General features: G+C 38.7%; 1 protein-coding gene across 2 annotated transcripts in view; it reads left to right on the forward strand.

Annotated features, from left to right (window-relative positions):
• The window catches only part of LOC103569102 (protein expanded), a 29078-nt gene extending 12982 nt beyond the window's left edge, over positions 1-16096 (forward strand). For both annotated transcript variants that reach the window (XM_008546219.3, XM_014440709.2), the window contains 6 exons: positions 418-573; positions 3358-3457; positions 8601-8680; positions 11256-11335; positions 11581-14725; positions 14814-16096. In XM_008546219.3, the coding sequence (XP_008544441.1) occupies positions 460-573; positions 3358-3457; positions 8601-8680; positions 11256-11335; positions 11581-14725; positions 14814-15386 (4092 nt within the window). In that variant the 5' untranslated portion in view covers positions 418-459 and the 3' untranslated portion in view covers positions 15387-16096. The remainder of the gene's footprint in view (positions 1-417; positions 574-3357; positions 3458-8600; positions 8681-11255; positions 11336-11580; positions 14726-14813) is intronic.
• Positions 16097-20050: the final 3954 nt, after the last annotated feature.

Here is a 20050-nt window from a genome sequence, read left to right on the forward strand (position 1 = left end):
ACCAGGATGGCGGACGTGTTTGCATCAGAGAATGGAAGGAGTAAGAGCACGCGCGCGCCCACTTTCTCCATCCCGAGTCGAGATTTACCCTGAAATGCCACAGTGATTTGTGTGACCAGTTACCGTTGCCATTTGCATATAGGCCCTACCCGACCCACACTGCCGTCCATTATACACACGACTATGCATCAGCATCTGATCTGAGTGCATTGTTATCTTTATGCCCTCTCACTTCCTACTCGTGATTCCACCCGATCGACCCGCTGAAAAATTATTTGAGTAGGTCATGGACCTTTCGGTCCTTGCTCACCATGGAAATTATTTATACTCCATACTTTTTTTAATTTTACATATTTATACTTATATTTACCTATTTATTTATTTATTAATCTGTTATATTTTTTTTTATTCTTTTAGTGAGGACGCTGGGCGTATCGGCGACGAAATGAAGCATGCAGCATGCGTGGTAGCGGTGTCACGGCTGCGCGGTCCTGCCTTCAACCCCTGGTGTCCGCCAGCCGCTACCTTGCCGTGCACGCCCTTCCCGGTGACCCTCTTTACTTCGTCGTTGAGGTAATTTATTATTATTATTATTATTTTTTCTTCATTCTCATTAGCATCAATGATAACCATAATGATGATGATTATTAACTTAATATGTATACACATATTTATAAAGAGCGAAAGATGAATTTAATTGAGCCATTAATGAGCTCGTTAACGTGGTTCGGTTGCCTACGCTTTCCGCGAAGGAAATGAGTTGTACTTCTCACAATTAATTTTATTAAATCGTGCTTTGCTTGTCATCATTCGTGAGACTTTTGATTTCTTGGTACCATTATGCTATTATTATTATTGTTTTATTAAACCGCGCATGTACAAATTAGAAAAATAAAACCAAACCCACTGGCATTGGAATCAAAGTATGCACGAAGGAATATATATATGTATATATAACAGTACGGAGTCGGTTTAATGGGCTAATCGTTATTTAATTTGCGAGGAAACGATTGAAGGAAATATCTTGAGGGTTTTGAAATGATTGTTCATTCTTATACTCGAGTAAGGCATTCCTCGGACGGTCGAACATGATAAATCAGCTCACTCCTCAACTCCTCGGGAGAGGCCACGCAACCATCTTTCCTTGGGCTCCTATTATGTGTATGTACGTCCATATATATGTATATATATATATATATATAGTAAAGAAGGAAGAATGAGCTGGTAGAAACAGAGAGAAGAAAGTTTGCAAGTGAGTGAGACTGAGGAGATTGGATCGGTTGTAAATCCGAGACAGCAGGTTGTTCGGCTGGTAGGATGTTTTATGGTCTGTGGGCCTTAGAGATTTTGGCCCGGGACAAGCAAACGCGGCGTGGAATGCGACGCGGCTGTCGTGGGATGTCCGATCAAGACCGATAAATCCGACGGAATTGGGCTTTGATAATTTTTCCACCTCCTGAAATTATAAATACACAGAAATAACAATAAAACGTCAGTCCAGCTCATCGCACATATTTACATATTTTTTATATGCCATTAAATATTTTAAACCGTAAGTTATTTCCTTGTTATTAAATGCGTGGTGTCTGCTGATTAAGTCATACGTAAATTCCGTTAAAAATAATAATAAATATTTTTTATTTAACCGATTTCACAAAACGGCCATTATTTATTTTTTTAATACTCATATATACTTTAGTTAAATAAATATTAATACCAACATACATATATATAAGTATATAAGTATATACTTTATAGTTGTAGCCATTAATCAATTAAAGAGCTCAGGTTTCATGTTAATAAAGTACATGTGCATAATACGAATTCAATCACTCTTAATATATTTATGAGTACTCGAGACGTATTTATAAATATAAATAAATTTTAATTTGTTAAATGCATTAATATGAATTTATTTTAATTTTCATAATAAATTCTCACGGTCTGCATGATTAATTATACTTTTTTTTAATGTTAATACTTTAATTCGCTTGCCAGAATTAAGAAATAATTCAATTTTATTTTTGATAAAAAAATATGTACACATTTAAAACTGATGGTTGTATCATTCATTACAACCGCAGCACATAATTTTTTTTTTTTTACATAACTATGACTAAAATTATGCATCTTAATAATAATAATAATAAAATTGATGTTTGTTGCAGATGTTTACTTGACAATTTATATTTTTAAAATACATAATTACTGTAATATCCCTGAGTAAAGCGTTCAGCATAAATATTTTAATGGCAGTCAGTTAAAAAAAAAGATAAATTATTTTATTTAAAAATTACATTCATACTTAGACGAAACATTTATATAAATATGTACAGTGTAATTAACAATTAAAATAGTTTAGATTTTAAAAACTCGAGGAGAGAGAAAGAGAGAGGAAGAAATAGAGGAGTGACTTGATTATTGTACTGGTATGTGGGCTACGCTTTCACCGTTTGCAATATTCATATACTCGTACGTTGTACTCTTGTGCATTGCATCCTTATTGCGCATTATTATTGTAATGTACTCAGCTGCATACTTGTAGTTTTCTTGGGTTTGTTCACGATCACCCGCAATTTATTACATCTTACTCTGCTATTTTGTTGCACCAAAAAATTTACCTAAATTTCAATCTTCACTTTAAAATTACCCCGCAATAAATAATTGATATCTAGAACTTTAATTAAAATATAAATTAACCACGATACTGAAATTAGCCAACTGATAATTTTTTGATTTTTTTTTTAACAGTAAATTATAAAAAAAAAAATATTTGGAAAAAATGCACCTGTAGTTTTTTAAATTTTCTACATGTGCATATTTTTATTTTTTATTTTTTTGCAATTGGTTTGTTGAAAAAAAAAATCCGAAAATTGTCCGTTAACTTAAGGATCAATTTGCCAGTAAAAAAATTTTTTTACCCGTCAAATATAAACTTTTTTTAAATTCTGCGTAGAGTTCGACTCACGCGAAACTTGTCTCGAATTCATCGCAATTACAATTACAATTACATATCTCCAGTACTCCCTTACTCGATGGTCCTCGATGCGATACGAGATGTGCTCTGATGGCTCGCGGTTTATGTATAAGTTTAACCGGTTGCTGATGTGCCTGCCGGGCTCCGTCTTTCCCCTCGGGGACACTTTGGGAATTGACGTACAATTCGATATATCAATCGATCGACAACTCCTGGCATACTGAATTAGTCACATTTGCCAATTATTTACTAACTATTTTTTTCATCTGCTCTTTGCTCTTCTCATTTTATTGCCGTTTCCAGACTCACTATTTTTTTATTTTTTTTTACAGCAATATTTGATGATAATAAAAATAATAATGATTGTTGACTTATTACAGGCGAAGTCAAGAGTAAAAGAAGTATATGCGCAAACATGCGTACTGCTTGGGCAACAGGGCATGCGAGATTGCGAACTTTTTGGCCTGGCAATACTTTCAGGTATGTAATAAATAAATAAATAAATATATGTTACGTAATTATATGACTATAATGTAATTATTAAAAGTGCGTAGGTTGTTTTGATGGCGAAGAATGATGTATGATGTATGAAAAGTGTATAGAGAATGGTATAAATTTATTTGAGTATGCTGACGAACATCTTGACTTAATCTTGAAAGCTTTTTGCATACCAAACTTGCCCTACCGCGTCTTTGGTTCACATCTACATGGGCCCTTTTATATGTATATATATATATGTAGTAGTAAAGATAGGATGAGCCGGTCGGACTTGTTCGGGCGCTACTGACGCGCCACTTGGGCCTTATATTCTTCCAGGTTCTGAGTCTCAATACGAGCCATATAATACCAATGAAAGAAGAGAGTTGTTGGTATGGAAGTTGTATTGTATGTAGAATAAAGTGTAATGGAAGAATCGAAAGATAACTTTTCTCATCTCTCGATGTGTTGCCTGACTGGCTCTACACTCCACTACTTCTTGGATCTTCTCCACACCAGCGTAATATAACCGAGTCCGGCAAGACCGCGGTCGCGGTGCTTTCTCCCTCTTTCTTACCTCAACACCATCTTCTCCCACTCGGCAAAACTCCCGCATTCCAGGGACCCCCATCACCAAGTACCCGGTGATTCTGTGTGTGAGTGTGTGTGTGCGATTCAGTGTGTTAAGGTACTGGCGGGTTTTGAAATAAAACGCGCGAGGCACAACACGCTAAGAAAAAATAATAATGCAACAACTGAAAAACCAGAACAAGTAGACGAGTACTCTCTCTTTGAGGCCTTACCTTCTTTATATGAGTAGAGATATATATGTTTTTTTAAACTATTTTTATAAAAATATGTGTACGCATGTACTCAGTAGTTTTTATTATATTCCATGTCAATGAGATGCTAATGATTTAATTCTAGATGTGATTAATGTCAAAAAAAAAATATATATATATATATATATATATATATATATATGTGAATATATATGTAGAGATTTAAAAGTAAGATAGGATTGTATTTGGCCGAGGCATGTCATTTTACAAGTTCCATCTCCGTGCCGGCGGGTACGCGCATTGCTGCTAAAAATAGAAACTCTGGCGTTGCGGAACCCGTATTATATACATACCATCGGGGCCCGTTGGACCCTTGAAGCGATTCGCGTGACTTGCTTTCTGTGAAGAAGGGCTCTTGGGAATTATTTCGAGCCCTTGGGCCTCGGCCTTCATCATCCCAATACCTCGCTCTCGTTCCATTCCGTTCGGCACATTAATCGTAATCAAATCGATAGACCCCACTCCTCTCGCGAGCACCATCTACTTCAACTCAATTTTGCATTATTAATTTTAACGACTCGTTTTTAGCCATTTGATACTCTCCCGCGAATAAAAACCAATAAAATGTAATAATCTAGTGTAAGTAGAATTGTATAAAGATTTAGAAAGGCCTGGGTATGGCTGGTGAGAGGAAAAAAACAGGAGCTGAAAGAGACGAAAATAAAAATATAAATAAAAAAAGTATTAAGAGGAGAGTAAAGAGTGTATATATGTATATATGTATAAGTAGTGTAGTAGTATAAGGAGTAAGAGAGAAAGAGAAAGCGCTCGCGGGTAAGACGGTAGCCCGGTGATTTGTATAGGGTGCCTTGTATTCCACCTCCCACCATCATCATTGAGTCCCGACGCGGCACGGCGGGCCCCGATCCTCCTCGGCTTCAGAACGCAGCCGCGCGACCACTTCGGTCCCAGGAATGTGAGAGGGTGAGGACTCTGCTGCCCGGGTACGTTGTGCTGGCTCATGCCCACTGGTGGGGGGGGGGGGCAGAATGGGCCTTTGCCTCTGCTCACATCACCAGAGCCAGAGTCGGAGCCTCCGAGAGTAAGAGCCGTAAGCGCGTACCAGTCCTCATATAATACTTAGAGCATTGTATATAATACCGATACAAGACCCAGACGACGAGCAAACCAAAGCTACACATACTATAGGAGTCCAGCGGATGCCCGCGAAAATGCGCCCGCGAATGGTATCGAGCGACACAGGACGCGAAACGCGATTCCGAGGAAACTACACGTAAACTTGGCAAGTATGTGCTGGTGAATCCTTATTCAGGACCAGATTAGCTGTTTTTTTTTTGTTGTTTCACCCCAAGACTCATAAACAACACCTTTCCCCGATGTGCAGCAGCAACATTGGCCTCTAGGCCTCTACATTACCCAGGCCACGAGCACCGCGACGAGCCTTTACCGCCATCTTGTTTCACTTCCTTATTTTCTCTCGCGTCTCACCGTCAGATTTATGGCGCAATATTCCCGCGTTAATAAATCTTACGAGCTGTACATATATGCACAATGCGCTTACAATTATACCAAAGATTAGGTTGTTTAGTGGGCTTCTGTAGTTAACTGCTAGAATAAATGTTAACTTGTACTTTTATTTAGTGACTCTTGGTAATAAGGACTAATAAAAATAAACCGAAACAAAATAACCTTGACGCGTGATACATCCCAGTGGTTTAATGCCCGTCAACATCAACATACTACGCAGAATAAGAGCTTGAATGACTCATTGATAAATTAAAAAATGTTTTAATTTACAATAATAATAAAAAATTTATTTTTTATAAAATTATTTTAAAATCGAAACGAACGTTTGGGGGGACTTAATTTATGTAGACTGTGGGTGGACTGAAGGATGTAAGAATATAATACACACATATACACTTACTTGGACGGTATATGTATGTATGTATACATATATTCAAGTTGAGGGAATAAAAGGAGGGGGAGTTTAAGATTTTAGCGATATAGCAAGTAGCAGCTGGCGAGGGCCATTCCAACTTCTTCTCTCCTTCGCCATCAGTTCTGGCATTTTTATTTTATACGTTTTTTTTCATTTTACATTTTCGCTTCTTTCGAATTCCACCACCACCACCACCACCACCATCAGCACCACCAGTACCAGCACTACCACTGGAGCGTCGTCGTAGCTGTCCTCTGTCCGTCCTTCATCCTCGGACTCTCTTCCACAGCCGGGACTGCAGCAGCTCATCTCGCTCCTCCGTCCTTGGCCCTTCGTGGCTCTTTCTCCTTCCTCCTTATTCTTCTTCCTCTTCTGGTTGACTTTACTCGGCGGCCATCTCAACACACCGCAAGTAAAGTTGACTCTCTCTGTCTCTCCGTCTCCCTCTTTCTCTCACTCCAACTTCTCTGAAGACTCGTTGTATTTACCCGGCGTGTTTTGTTCCTCGGAATAATTTGATCGAGCTGAAATATGCGACGAGACTTGAGATACTAGGACCCCCCGGGGATCCCGTGAGCATCAGGAAGATGAGCCGAGTACCCTATACCCCTTTCTCTTTTTATTTCCCTCCGTATCTTTCCTTCTTCAAGCTCATCCTCATTTTCATCCTCACACACGTGGACAACTTATTATAAATAAAAAGGAAAATTTTAATTCACTCTACATACTTAAACAAATTGTTTACGACGATATTAATGCACCCATGCATATATTTATATTTATTTGTAAATAAATATTTAAAAAAAATCCCGATGGTAAAAAAATCGAGAGAAAGGGACCACGTGATGTAGGAAGAGAACAAAATGCATATTCGCGTTCAGTGACCGAGGGGGCCGAAGAACGAGCAAGGCTTCTTCTTCACTACACGGGCATTCAGGTATGCGACCCATCACCCTCTCCTCATGACGCGACACACTACTCCCGCCTCGCGGTACTCGCTCACGGGGTGGCGCGACTAATGTGGAATGCCTTAACATTCCCCGTGCCTCACTGTCTTCCTCATCTCTGATCTTCTGGTCAGCGGAGCTCTGACTGACCGCGCCATGCCGTGCCCGCCGATACGATCCCAGTGTCCGTTCCGTTCCCTTAGATCGGCTCGAATTCCAGCCAAAAGCATAAGCGCATTGGCGCTCGATTATCATTGACGTATTATTATGATTACGATCATTAGCGTGGCGAGGGGGACAGAGCTCTCCACACGGGTTTCCAGACTTTTAACGTCTCCGGGGAATGCTGATGTGATGTGATGCGAGTGCCCATCAGCTCAAAGTTATTCTCATAAGTCCAGGTAACGTGTGAGATCATCCTTCTCCTTCCCAACCGCCTCTACCTTTACCTCTACCTTTACCTCTACCTCTGGCTCTATCTCTTTATATACTTGTTCTCTACACTACTTAACTCTTTCTTCACCGCTGTTCTCTCGTTTTCTCTCTCGCTACGCCTTCCCGGCAATCAGAGGGGTGATTATGGTCGTAATTACGGTTACGAAGCATTGCCGTACCGGCGGCAGTGGTAAGGCATTGTTTCTTTCTGGGAAACACGCTGGGTTTATGAGATCGTTCTTCCTTACGGCCTCCTTCTTGTCACGAAGTTTCTTTGCTTCAACTTTTTCAGCTTCTGCTTCTCCACTTTATCTCTGTACATAAATAAACCCGCAGCGTTGGGCATTCCAGCGATAGGACATCCAGGAAGACCGCTTCAATTCTGCTTCCTCGAGATTTATTCGAAGCATTAAACCCAAAACCTGTAGAAACTTATCGCTAAATGCCCTCTATATATATCCCAAAACGTGCTTTCGGAGCAGGTGTGCTCGAGGTTGCCTCGGTCTCGGTTCCCTCCACTGAAACAAAAAATAAAACCCACTCGAGGGCTGTTGCCATGGCACAAATCCATCTCTTTTTTTATTTTATTTTAATCTACTGACTAAAATTCCTTACATGTATTATGAAGAGTTTCGGATACTCGACAAGAGCCAACTTTAAGTGGGCAAGACAAGTTTTCTGGTCGCGGTCGTTTCATTCAGCATCAGCTTTGTTTATATAAGGAAAGTTCTTTCATTGTTTTATTCCTGAAAGAATCCACACATGGGACTGAACCCGCCATATATTATTTTCATATATGTATATGTATTAGTAAAATAATATTTATCAGCCCATTAAAACAATAAAAGCCACTTAAATATTTCCACATACTAAAAATAAATAAAAATTACTATCACTTCCATTAAAAATATTTAATTGCCTGTTTATCTTGTCGATAAATTTATATTTATATAAAATTATTATCTTACTACTGATAGACATTAATAATAACAATAATGGTTTTTTTTTTTTTAATACAGACGGCGAGTACCTGTTTGTGGATCCCGAGAGTAAGCTCAGCAAGTACGCGCCTAAAAATTGGCGAAGCTCCCATACTTACGTGAGTATTAAATCTTGAGTATGTAATAAATATAAAAATAAATGATAAAGACATTAACATTGTACGAGATGAAAAAGAGAGTTGGGAGAAAACTCGTAAGCTGGAATAAGATGAGCCGAGTCAGAGAAGTCCGAGTTGTTGCTCTGAGAATAAAACGAACTCGTAAGACAAGTAGTTGGTTTGGTAGTTGGTAGCATCCACATTGACCGATATCTCTGAGTAATCTACTACATATACGTCTCAGTCTCATTCTCAGTCTCAGTCTCAGTCTCAGTCCCAGTCTCCTCGGTGGCTGTAGTATTTAAACATTTATTTTTATTCTCTCTTACACTCGGGCCACACTAATGATGGCCCGCCAATAACCAATAAATACTCGCCCGGTGAAACAGGCTACCGGACTACGTCCTTATCTCTTGTGGTGCATCTCGTTTCAGTCTCTCAAGTCCACCATCAGCACCACCAACAAGAGCAACTTATACTTTTACCTTCCCGATATGTAACTCCTATTAAAATGATCGTGCTCCGTCCAGTGCTCCGTCCAGAGCTGCTGTAACAAATTTTAAAAAAAGAGTAAATAAAAATATTTATCTGCTGTTAAATAAATGGTAGGACGGGGGACTCGATGTCAATTGGACTCGGTGGTTTGTGAGCATGTCAAGCCTCAAGACTAGCAGAAGCTCTTGGGCAAGACTGTACGCCCGGAGACGGGCTCGGGGGACGGGAGAGGAAAGAAAGGAGGAAAGAGGGTGAGGGTTGAGGGGAAGGTGAATTAATATTTATGGTTCGTAAAATATGAGAATGGGGATCCGGGACGGTAATTTGCCGCGATTTGACCGGAGGGTTTAGGTCTAGACACGACTCGGTTATTTTGCTTCTCTTTTGCTCACTCGGTTATTTATTTACTCTCCTGCTCACTCTCGGTCTCTGGTACCGAGCAAGACTTGTTTATTTCACTGGGACCTCTTTCTCGAGCACACAGAATACGAACTAAGGCTGATACTCAGCTGGTCTTGGTCCTCCCTCTCTGTCTCTCCCTCGGTGCCTCCGAGTCAAATTTTCGTGCTACCGAATTTGGACTGGAATTCGTTATTGACTGCGTGGCCTCTCGGCTGAGGAGTGACAGAGAGGAGCCCCGAGAGAGCCCGAGCACCAGGGGATAATTTATCAACCTTTCACAATGGCCTGGTGTGCATTCCTCACTCGGGACCTCTTCAATTTGTCCTATAATGAAATTTCAGCCTAAATCTATCCAATATCCCGACGTTAAAAAATTCATCATTTTTATCATCATCATCAACATCATAATTATTATTATTATTTTTTTTTTTTCCTATAACTGTTACACAACTTTTTAAGCTGGAAATTTTTTTACCGCATTTCTAATACCACGAAATTATAATTATAATAAAGACCGGTAGCTCGGACACAACAAAATCCGTTGAAGCATACGTCGGATTAAAGTTATTCTTTATGCTTGTCTTTGAATTATTTATTTTTCAATAAAATATTCATTACAAAGACCATTCATTTCAAACTATTTTTAACGCTACTTCTTTTATGCACGATAATTAATTACTATTTTATTACTTTCTCAAAATTTTTTATTTAAATCTATTTAATCCCGATCGCGCCACACTCTTGTCCAAATTTAAATAAACTCACTTCCGTTTTCTAAAAAATTATTTAAAAATTTTTTTATTTTTTAAAAAAATTCATCATCAAATTTTCTGTTCAATCAAAAAAAAAAAATTCTGTCAAAATAATTAAAAAAATTTATCACATTCACATTTTAGCCAAATATTTGTAATTAAAAAAAATAACAAAAAAGTTTACACAACCGATTAACGTCAAAATAAATATGACTCACTGTTACATTGCAATTTCGTCATCATTTGGTATTTTATTATTTATTACAATACTTATTATTCTTATTATCATCGTAATTATAATTATAATTATATTTATTTTTTATTGACTGAGTTTATTGACTTGGCTACCGCATTTGGGCCTCATGTGGGCGGAGACTTGTGTGGGCGATTGGCATCCGCACGCGATCATTTTTAATCCATCTGATAAAAAAAAATTTAACGATCCTTAATGATTATCAATTTTTCCAATTGCCATTGACTATCTCTGCATTGAAAAAAAAAATTGATTAAGAAAAAAAACCAGCCCGAACTGAAACATTCTGAATAATTACTCACATGAGGGAAGTAGATAAGCGCGCAAGGTGGCCGCAACCAGTAGGTATAAACCTACAACAGGTCTTTCGTAGGCCCGGAGGCATGCGTGCACCGGTTGCGTCTTCTTGGCCATTCAGAGCTAAATTGGTTTCATTTGCGAGTAGTCCAGGCAATTTCGTTCCTCAATAATGGAGCATCGGTATCTGATCCGGCGATCGATGATCGATTGTTTAGCTTCCGGGAATTATAAAAACTTATTTTAAAAACCTATCATCCTCTTGGATCCTATTTCACTCTGACAATGACACATCACTGTCGCAATTATTATTTAACAGTTATCTATTATCTATTGACATTAATTGTTTTATTAATTTATTTATTTTTATTTCCAGGGCTTGGATAGCAGCGGACGACCAGCCTTTGTGCTCTACTTTCGCGTTAGATATTACATTGATACTCCATTATTATTAAGGTATAAATATTTTAAAATTACTATCATAATTTTCAAAGACACATAAATATTAATACTCTTTGTAACTATTTCTCAGTAATATTTTATTTTATTTTTTGCTTAAATTATTTACTCTTGATATTCTAAACAATGAATGCTATCACGTTTAAAATGTAACACTATCCCGCACTTCCTGAAACACAAACATTTATTTAGCTGACCTAGTTAATAAAATTACAACAAATTAAATAAATATAAATTTCCAGCGATGAAACAACACGGCATCACTACTACCTGCAGCTGCGTGACAATGTTGTCCGGCATGGAGGCGGGGTGGAGAGTCTCCACCCTCACCATCCCCTACACACGCCAGAGATCGTCAGCCCGCTGTTGGTCCTCGCGGGTCTCGCGTTGCAGGCAGACATGGGGGACTACAGCGAGGAACGTCACCGGCCCCACGCCGGTAGTGTCGGATACTGCAAGCCCACAGACTACTTGCCGCCACACATGTGTCTGGAGGCCAATGTCCTCAACGTGCTTGCGTCCCAGCACCGGGACAATCGCGGACTCTCTCGGGAAGAAGCCGAGCTCCAGTACATACGCGAGGCTGTCCTCTTGGAGGCGCCACTCAATGCTCACCTCTACCGGCTGCGAAGGACCAAAGGGGAGGTCGGCCCCGGTCGTATTCTCCTCGCGATCTGCGCCCGCGGAGTTAGAATTTACACGGAGCAAGAGACTCCACGTATCTTTGCCTGGAACAACATCGGCAAGCTCTGCTTTGATCGCAAGAAATTTGAAATTCGCGCGGTCGATCAGCCAGACAAACTCACCCTTTACAGTGGATGCGACGACAAGAGCAAGCTGCTGCTCGGATTGTGTCGCGACACCCATCAGTTTTCAATGGCCATAGCGCCTCGTGTCACTGAGGCGCGCAGACGCGAGGAAGAGGAACGCAAAGTATTGCGTGACTGCTACATGTACCCAGCTAGATGTAAATTGAGTATGACGGCCCGCGGTTCACGTCGCGATCAGCGCATATCCGTTATCTCGAGCACTTCGTCAAACACGACCTCGGGTATCGTCAGTGATCGCGTGCACAGTGAAGACGAACCTGACACTGCACCCGCATCGACAGAGTGTCTTGCTCGACTCACTGAAAACTCAACACCGCTGACCAGCGACGAGCAATCGCGTTCCTCATCGCCCATCACTTCACCCACTGATGAAGTTGACGGTAATGATACGACATTTACCAGCAACACCGCCACCAGGCGCTCGGCAACAAATCCCGGGTGCACTGAAGGCTCCCAGTGCAGCAGCAGTTGCAGTACTGTTGTAATAAATCCACTCACCAATAACTCCGTGACATCAAGACCTAGACGTGCATCTGCTAGCTCTAGTCTTGAATTGGGATATTCACACACCGCTCAAAACTCAGCGGTTTCTTCTGAATCGGCCAGTTTTCCCGGTGTCATTTACGACAGGTGCAAGAAAGCTGGCAAGTCATTTGCGGATAACAATAGCAGCTCGACTTTGAATGTCGACGAGGGATTCACTGGGACAGATATTGCCAGTGAGACCAGTGGAGTTTACACAATGAGGAGCAGCGCGATACAAGACGAGAGGATAACAGAATTATACTCACCGAGTGGTGACGCTAACGAGTCAATATCAACCAGTGACGTATGTACACTGAGTTCGGTTCAGTCTACGACTGATGAGGCATCTGTTACCTCGGGCTTCTACACCATTCACAGCGAATTGAGGTCAGAGAATAGTGACGTTTACACTGAGGATGCCAATCAAGATGATCAAGAACCTATTTACAGTATTTGTAAAGGCGACGATGAAGATCTGACAAGTTCAATTGGCCTGTCCAACGGCAACATCGATCAGCATCTAGATGACTTACGATCACGAAGCAACAGTATTCTGAGTACCGGAAGTTTTCGAGGTGACGGAAGTGATCCTCCGGGAATGGGACCGCTGCTGTCTGCTGATGAACTTTCTGACTTGATCGTCGGGCGCTATCCCCCACGTAAAACAATAAGTAACTCTATGGACTCTGATTGTGATTACGTGACAATGCCACCGCCACCTGCCCCGCCGCCAAGAATTGACAGCAATGAACGGCAATTACCGACCCCACCTCCCTACCCATCTAATATTGACTACAAATCAATAAGCTCGTCGCGTGCTACGATACCATCTGGAGCTGAAAGAGAGCCTCCACCACCACCTCCTTACAACGCTCCGCGAGTTGACTTCGTTCCTCTCCCCCCTAGAAGAAGCGAGCCACCACCTCCACCTCCTCCATACACGTCTCCACGTGAGCGTATACAAATTCCTCCGCCCACTCCACCGAGAAACGATGCAGTTACTCCTCGTGAGCCACCACCGCCTCCTCCGTACCCGCAAATTACAGTCGCGTGTCAAGAAGCCATTTCAAAGTTGTATCCGAATGCCGGCGAAGAATTATCGCGAATGGCTAGTATTAAAAATAATCGTTCCTCTATAAATTCAATTCTCGCAGCACCTACCAAGTCTTGTTCAATAACCAGTGAAGCGCCACCAGCATTGGCACCAAAACCACCGCCGAGAATCCAGCCACCAACTTACCCCGGTGACAAAATGAAGCCAACACCAGTTCACGCACCCGTAGCTGCGCTAGTGGTTGGCCCCAATAATTATCTAGATGTCCACGCGTCACGAAGTGGCCCCGTTTTGCTTCCATATCTGGGTTCTCCGACACCCCAACCACCTCCTCCCCCACCGCCGCCTATGGTTCACACGCGGCAACCACCCCCGCCACCACCTAGTTTGGCGACCGTGTACACTAACCAAGTAGCGCGATCTCAGATCGAGCAATACCGTCAGCAGCTTTACTCTGATGTCGACTACGTAATGTTTCCGCTGAAAGACCCAGCGATATCAAAACAGGAATACATTGACGTAAAACAGGGCTCGCTGTTGTCAGGACTGACAGCTGCCTATCCTCCGCCTCCCTACCCGTCATTCAACAACAAATCATCAGTGGTCTATCGCAGCACTCCGTACTTACCTGGATCATCATTCTCCTCCAGCAATTCCAAGTACGCTTCCAACCTCAACTTGAGTGACACCAGTTCCAACTACCCCGTGCATGGTAATCTCAGTAGCCACTACGCCGCCAGCACGAGCTCTCTCTACAGCGGTGCCACTTGTTCGTCATCCGTTGGTAGCCACAGTCTGCGAAGAGAACCCTCAGTTCCAGCGAACCCTTATACTCACAACACTTTCTCGCGCACCAGAAGCGATGAAAATATTCTTAAATGTTTTGAAGCACCGGCTGCCAGCAAACTTCAGTCATTGCCGCAGACCAAGCACAGACGTCTGCCTCCACCACCACCGCCACCTCCCTACGAAATCCAGGTAATTTATTAACTGACACTTAATATTACTATTAATTTATCAAAATATCAGTCCTTATTTAATTGGCTTTTTTTTTTTCTTAATTTAGAACCTGGAGAAAAACCAGCCGCTTCCTTCAGCGTCATCAGCACCTTGTCCGCCAACGACTACAACGACGACAAGCATAGCTGATAACGAAGGCAGCAAAGAAGATGGAATGCTTGACATACGGACTCTTCGCGAGAAGAGCAGGAACCTAGACTTGCCACTGATATCGGCGCTTTGCAACGACCGTTATTTGCTTAAGCAAACCAAGGCTTTCGTACTGCCCAAGCATCCAGTAGAGAGTTCATCATCATCATCATCAGCAGCAGTAGCAGCAGCAGCTTCATCATCATCCTCCTCTGCAATGACAACAACCCCAGCCACCGCTTCCTCCAGCGGTAAAAATTCAATAGGTCTCTCCCGGGATACGAACACAAGCTCGATTTCAAGCAGGAACAAGTACCCCGTGAGCGGACTCTCGACTACACAGATAGCAAAACCACCGAGAAAATTATCAGCAAGTACACACCGACATCCTTCTGAAATAAAAGGCAATTCTTATATGATTAATTCACCAATTACTAAAGTATCCTCGTCCCCGGGTAAAAAAGACCCCACGAGGGCATCACACTCGTGATTAAATTTAATTATCAATTAAAATATATAAATTACAAACAACAGACCGTGCTTCTTCAACTCAGGGTGCCATTTATAACAGAAAAAATTTTTATATATTAAAAACATTCCCGTCAGCGTCATTTTATTTTTTAGCTGCGTCTTCCGCGTTGTACTTTATTTACAACCATATTTTTCATTTTACTTTATCTATTGCACTCAATTAAATTTATTATTCATTAAATTTATTTTAAGTTTTTTTTTTAATTATTATGTACTGAATTTTTTTTATTTTGTTTTTTTTTTAGTTAATTATTATTAACATTCCAATGTAATTTAAATAAATGGTGTGCGGTATGATCGCGGTGTGACGTATGATTGTTAAGAAAAAAAATATATGAATGACGACGCTGTTATTTGCTCAAATATTGTCACAAAATTAATACCATTATTTTATTATTATTATTTTGTTTCCTTAATTATAATTTAAAAATATATAAAAAGATAAAAAAACAATGTAGTATTATGTGAAAGAATTAAATAACGTGAGCATAATTTGATAAAATCCGCCACGTCAATACTTACATTTGTAACGTGCAAACAATGAATACTTTTTTTTTTTTTAGATAACTAAGTTATCATACACGTATTTTTATACTCGAGATGTTAAGTGTAATAAATGCAGATGTTAATGCAATAAAAAATAGTATAACATTATCTTAATAATTTGCTGTAAGTTTTTTTTTACCCTGTAAAAATTTTTGTTGGGAAAAATAAGTTATAGAATTTTATAAAATTTACGGTAAGTCATTTTTTTTTTGCAGAATTATTGTTCACCAGACCTGCGCTGAAAGTTTAAATTTTTGCCCTGTTTAAAGGGAAGAAAGTCGTTCCTACAGAGTCAAAAATTTAAATTTTCAAGTGTGGGTCGAGTGAAAAATTGTATACACACCATGGAAAAAAGTATGACACCCCAGTCCGCGTGTTTACCTTCGGCTCAGGTCGGCAATACACATGCGGATCGGCATGCCCTACTTTCCTCCCTAGGTGTGTAATAAACTATTAAAAACAATTCAATAAAATAATGACAGTTAACAGTATAACGAACGAAATTATATTACTGTAAATTTTAAAAATATAATTACAATTAGACTAACAAAATTACTTATTGAAAAAAAATTTTCACATTGTTAGTGTTCGTAATAATGATACGTAACCCATTGAAGATTTCAATATCTATAAAAAATTAATAGAAAATTTTTATCAGTATATTCTATACCAAGGGAAGAAAGTAGAGCATTCTGACCCACGTGTGTAAATACCGACCCGAGCCAAAAGCGAGGGTAGCAAACACGCTGATTGGGAATTCTTACTTTCCTCCGAATGTGTATCAAATTTTTCACCAGATCTGCACTGAAAGTTTAAATTTTTGCCTCTGAACAAAGAATGGCACATGCGCTAAATTTGAAACTTGAACTTCAGATGCAGGTCAGCATTAGCTCAGTAATTGAAAGTACTTACTCCCGTAAAACCGTTGAATGAATATATGTAAATTTTTCCAGCAGTCATATGCATCGGAATTCTCGCACAATTTAACATACAAATAAGCCAGGATCGTTTAGACTCGATTGACATTTTGTACCAATTGCATAAGTAAAACGCCTCCAACAACTGCGCACGCTTTATTGCAACTCACGATAATGTTAATAATTAAATTTTTTAAGCTTAATAATACACTGAATAATACATACTTCGGTTAATAATAGTTCACCCATCAAACAATTTGCAAACAAACATGACAATACTGCGCCTACATAAGTGAATAATGTCATAAACGCTATTGTCTCATTGGCTTCCAGTGCCTGTAAAAAATTAGAATAAAAAATATTAATTATTAGTAATAACGAAAGATAGCAGTTTAAAATTCCAATTAATTACCAGAATTGCACTGAACATAACTAGGGCCAAAAGTGGAATTAGAACGATTATTTCAACGCAAAAAACCGGTGTCCAAATTTCGTCAACTTTTCTTGTTAATCTAGACAAAAAATTGATAATTTTGATTATAGACTACAAAATATTATATTTATTAAAAATGACCCGTATTCAAAAATTTGAATTTACCGCCACCATGAAAAAAAATATATGTTGATATTTATTAGCATTTTGCATGTAATTATTTTTTGGAAATTTTATATGTATCCAAACTTTTATACCAACATTTAAATTTTTTCCTCAAGGCGCTAAAATTCAAAATTTATCTACAGCGGAAGCTCTCTAATTTAGATAACGAGGGTCTATAAATTTTAAACGTTTCCCACTTTTTTGTAAGAAACGGAAGACTCAAAGTTTGGAAGTGTAGACGTTAATGTCACGCACCTGATCAATTCCAAATGTTTGATCACAATGTGTGTAATTGCACTGACAGATTTAACTTCGCCGCGCACTTTTTTTATTTTGCTGGTCAAAATAGCAATACGAGCGCATATATTTGTTATTATTATAAATTGCATGTTAACAGATGCAAAAAAACACAACGCAGTTACAGGTAACGGTGCTTCAAAAATGTACAGTAGGATAGACTCTTTAAAAGATGTTTCATTTGAATTAAATAATTTAACTCTGTAAGGAAGCTCTAAAAAAATAGGCTTATGCAGAAACCCTTGAATTTTAGTATTTTAAAAAAATATGTGATTAGTAAACATCGTAATTTAAATCAAGTGGTTCATATATAAAGAGAAGAATTTTATCAAGCCCACAATTTTTTACCAGATCTGCATCTGAAAGTTTAAATTTTGGCCGCTGGTTAGAAAAGAATTGCGCTTGCGCAAATTTTTATTTGTTTTCTTATAATAGAGAAGTCGTCTTTCTTCTGTCAAAAACAGAGCAGAAATTTGAACTTCCAATGCAGGTATGGTGAAATTCTTTTGCCATGCAATATACTATTATTTTACTGCTTGCAACAGGATAGGCTTCATCTATGAACCTGAAAAAATATATATAAATAAATAGCATGCAATACTTACAAGATAAAATACAGTTTTGCAAAGGTAATATAAAAAAACTCAATCCAGCGCCGGTGCCAAACCCCATAGTGACTTTGTAAAACGTAATGGCTAACGAACTGTATTGCACATAAATTTTTTTATCATCCAGATTTTCATAATTCTTTTCACAAACGTCGTCTTGAATTTCGATTATTATATTTTTAACTTTTTTTGAAAATTTAACAAAAATCAATCTTATCATCATTATCGTTTGTACTAATGATCCGATAAGATTCGTAGTCATCAGCTGAAGATCGCCAAATATAAAAAAAAAATCATTGTACGCTATCAAAAGATAGATATTTTCGTAAATCAAATACACTAAGAACAGTATTAATTTAGTATTCGTCGGGTTTAGTGGCCATGCGCTCAAAAATTGAATAATCCAACCGACTTTATCGAATAACAATTTAGCTTCCGCGAATTGTTTCTGAAATATTTATTTTATTTAGACTCAAAAATATTCACTAATATTTTTCTTATCATACTTTATCTGCAGTATAGCTTGATAGCTTAGACATTTATATATGTTTACCTCGACGTCTGTATTCATCACTGGTGATATTGGTTCGGATATTAAATAATACACCGGGAAAATAGAGAGAATTTAATTCCGCCAATGAAACTCAGTGGTCAAGAGTGGGGATCCATTGTCTTTGTGCGTTATATTAATGTATTCATTTATGAATAATAAATATATCTTTTAGTAAGTTCATTACTACTGCATACGAATAACAAAGTTTTGCAGTACATGCGCGGTTTGATTACGCGCCAAGGGGGGTTCGGATAATTTCTTATGCAAACAGGCGTTCAGTTACTTTGCAGCATTCACCCTCATCATTAATCTAATTTCACTGAACGTATATCTGCATTAGACACTTAACAATTACTTTTCATACTGATAACAATACAAATTTTCTGCTTATTTTCAACTCCCTCAAGTGGTTGTGTTTTTGAATGCTTTATATTTTTAAATACTTGAAAAAATAAAATTCTACTGAAACTAAAAGTTATAAGTTTCAGAAAGGAGCAATTAGATAAATTTTAATAACATGAGCCAACGTCGCCACATTTTTTATAACAGCTGTTCTGTTTAATTAATTATTTACAATCAACAAGTAATTATTAAGTGAAACTGACTTGAATATATTGCTGTTTAAAAACCGGGCAAAATCAATAACTTTCCAAATTTTCAATTTTTAGCGGGAAGTTTAAAAAATGAATAAATTCAAACAAGGCATCAAGTCAACATTTTGGATTTTATTTAAAAAAAAAACTTTTTCGAAATTATTACGACAACGGTTTCTCTTGAACAAACATACGTACGCACATACACATATACTCTCGGACATCATCTGGAAATTAGTCAGAATAGCTTGCTAGAACCTTGAAACGTAAAGGTCTTATGGAAATTCAAATTTCGGAAATCGGACCGAAACCACTAACTTCCCTTCTTTTTGAAACTTTTCAATTTTCATGGCGGGAAGTTTAAAAACTAATTACAATTAAACTATTAAGATTATTTGAAAGATTTTCACAAAGTCAGGGTTCGCAGTAACGACACGTAACCTAATGAAGATTTCAATATCTGAAAAGTAATAGATCACGTTTAAAACAACTTAGGTGACCATCAGGTCAG

This window comes from Microplitis demolitor, chromosome 1 (assembly GCF_026212275.2).
Source record: "Microplitis demolitor isolate Queensland-Clemson2020A chromosome 1, iyMicDemo2.1a, whole genome shotgun sequence".
NCBI lineage: Eukaryota > Metazoa > Arthropoda > Insecta > Hymenoptera > Braconidae > Microplitis > Microplitis demolitor.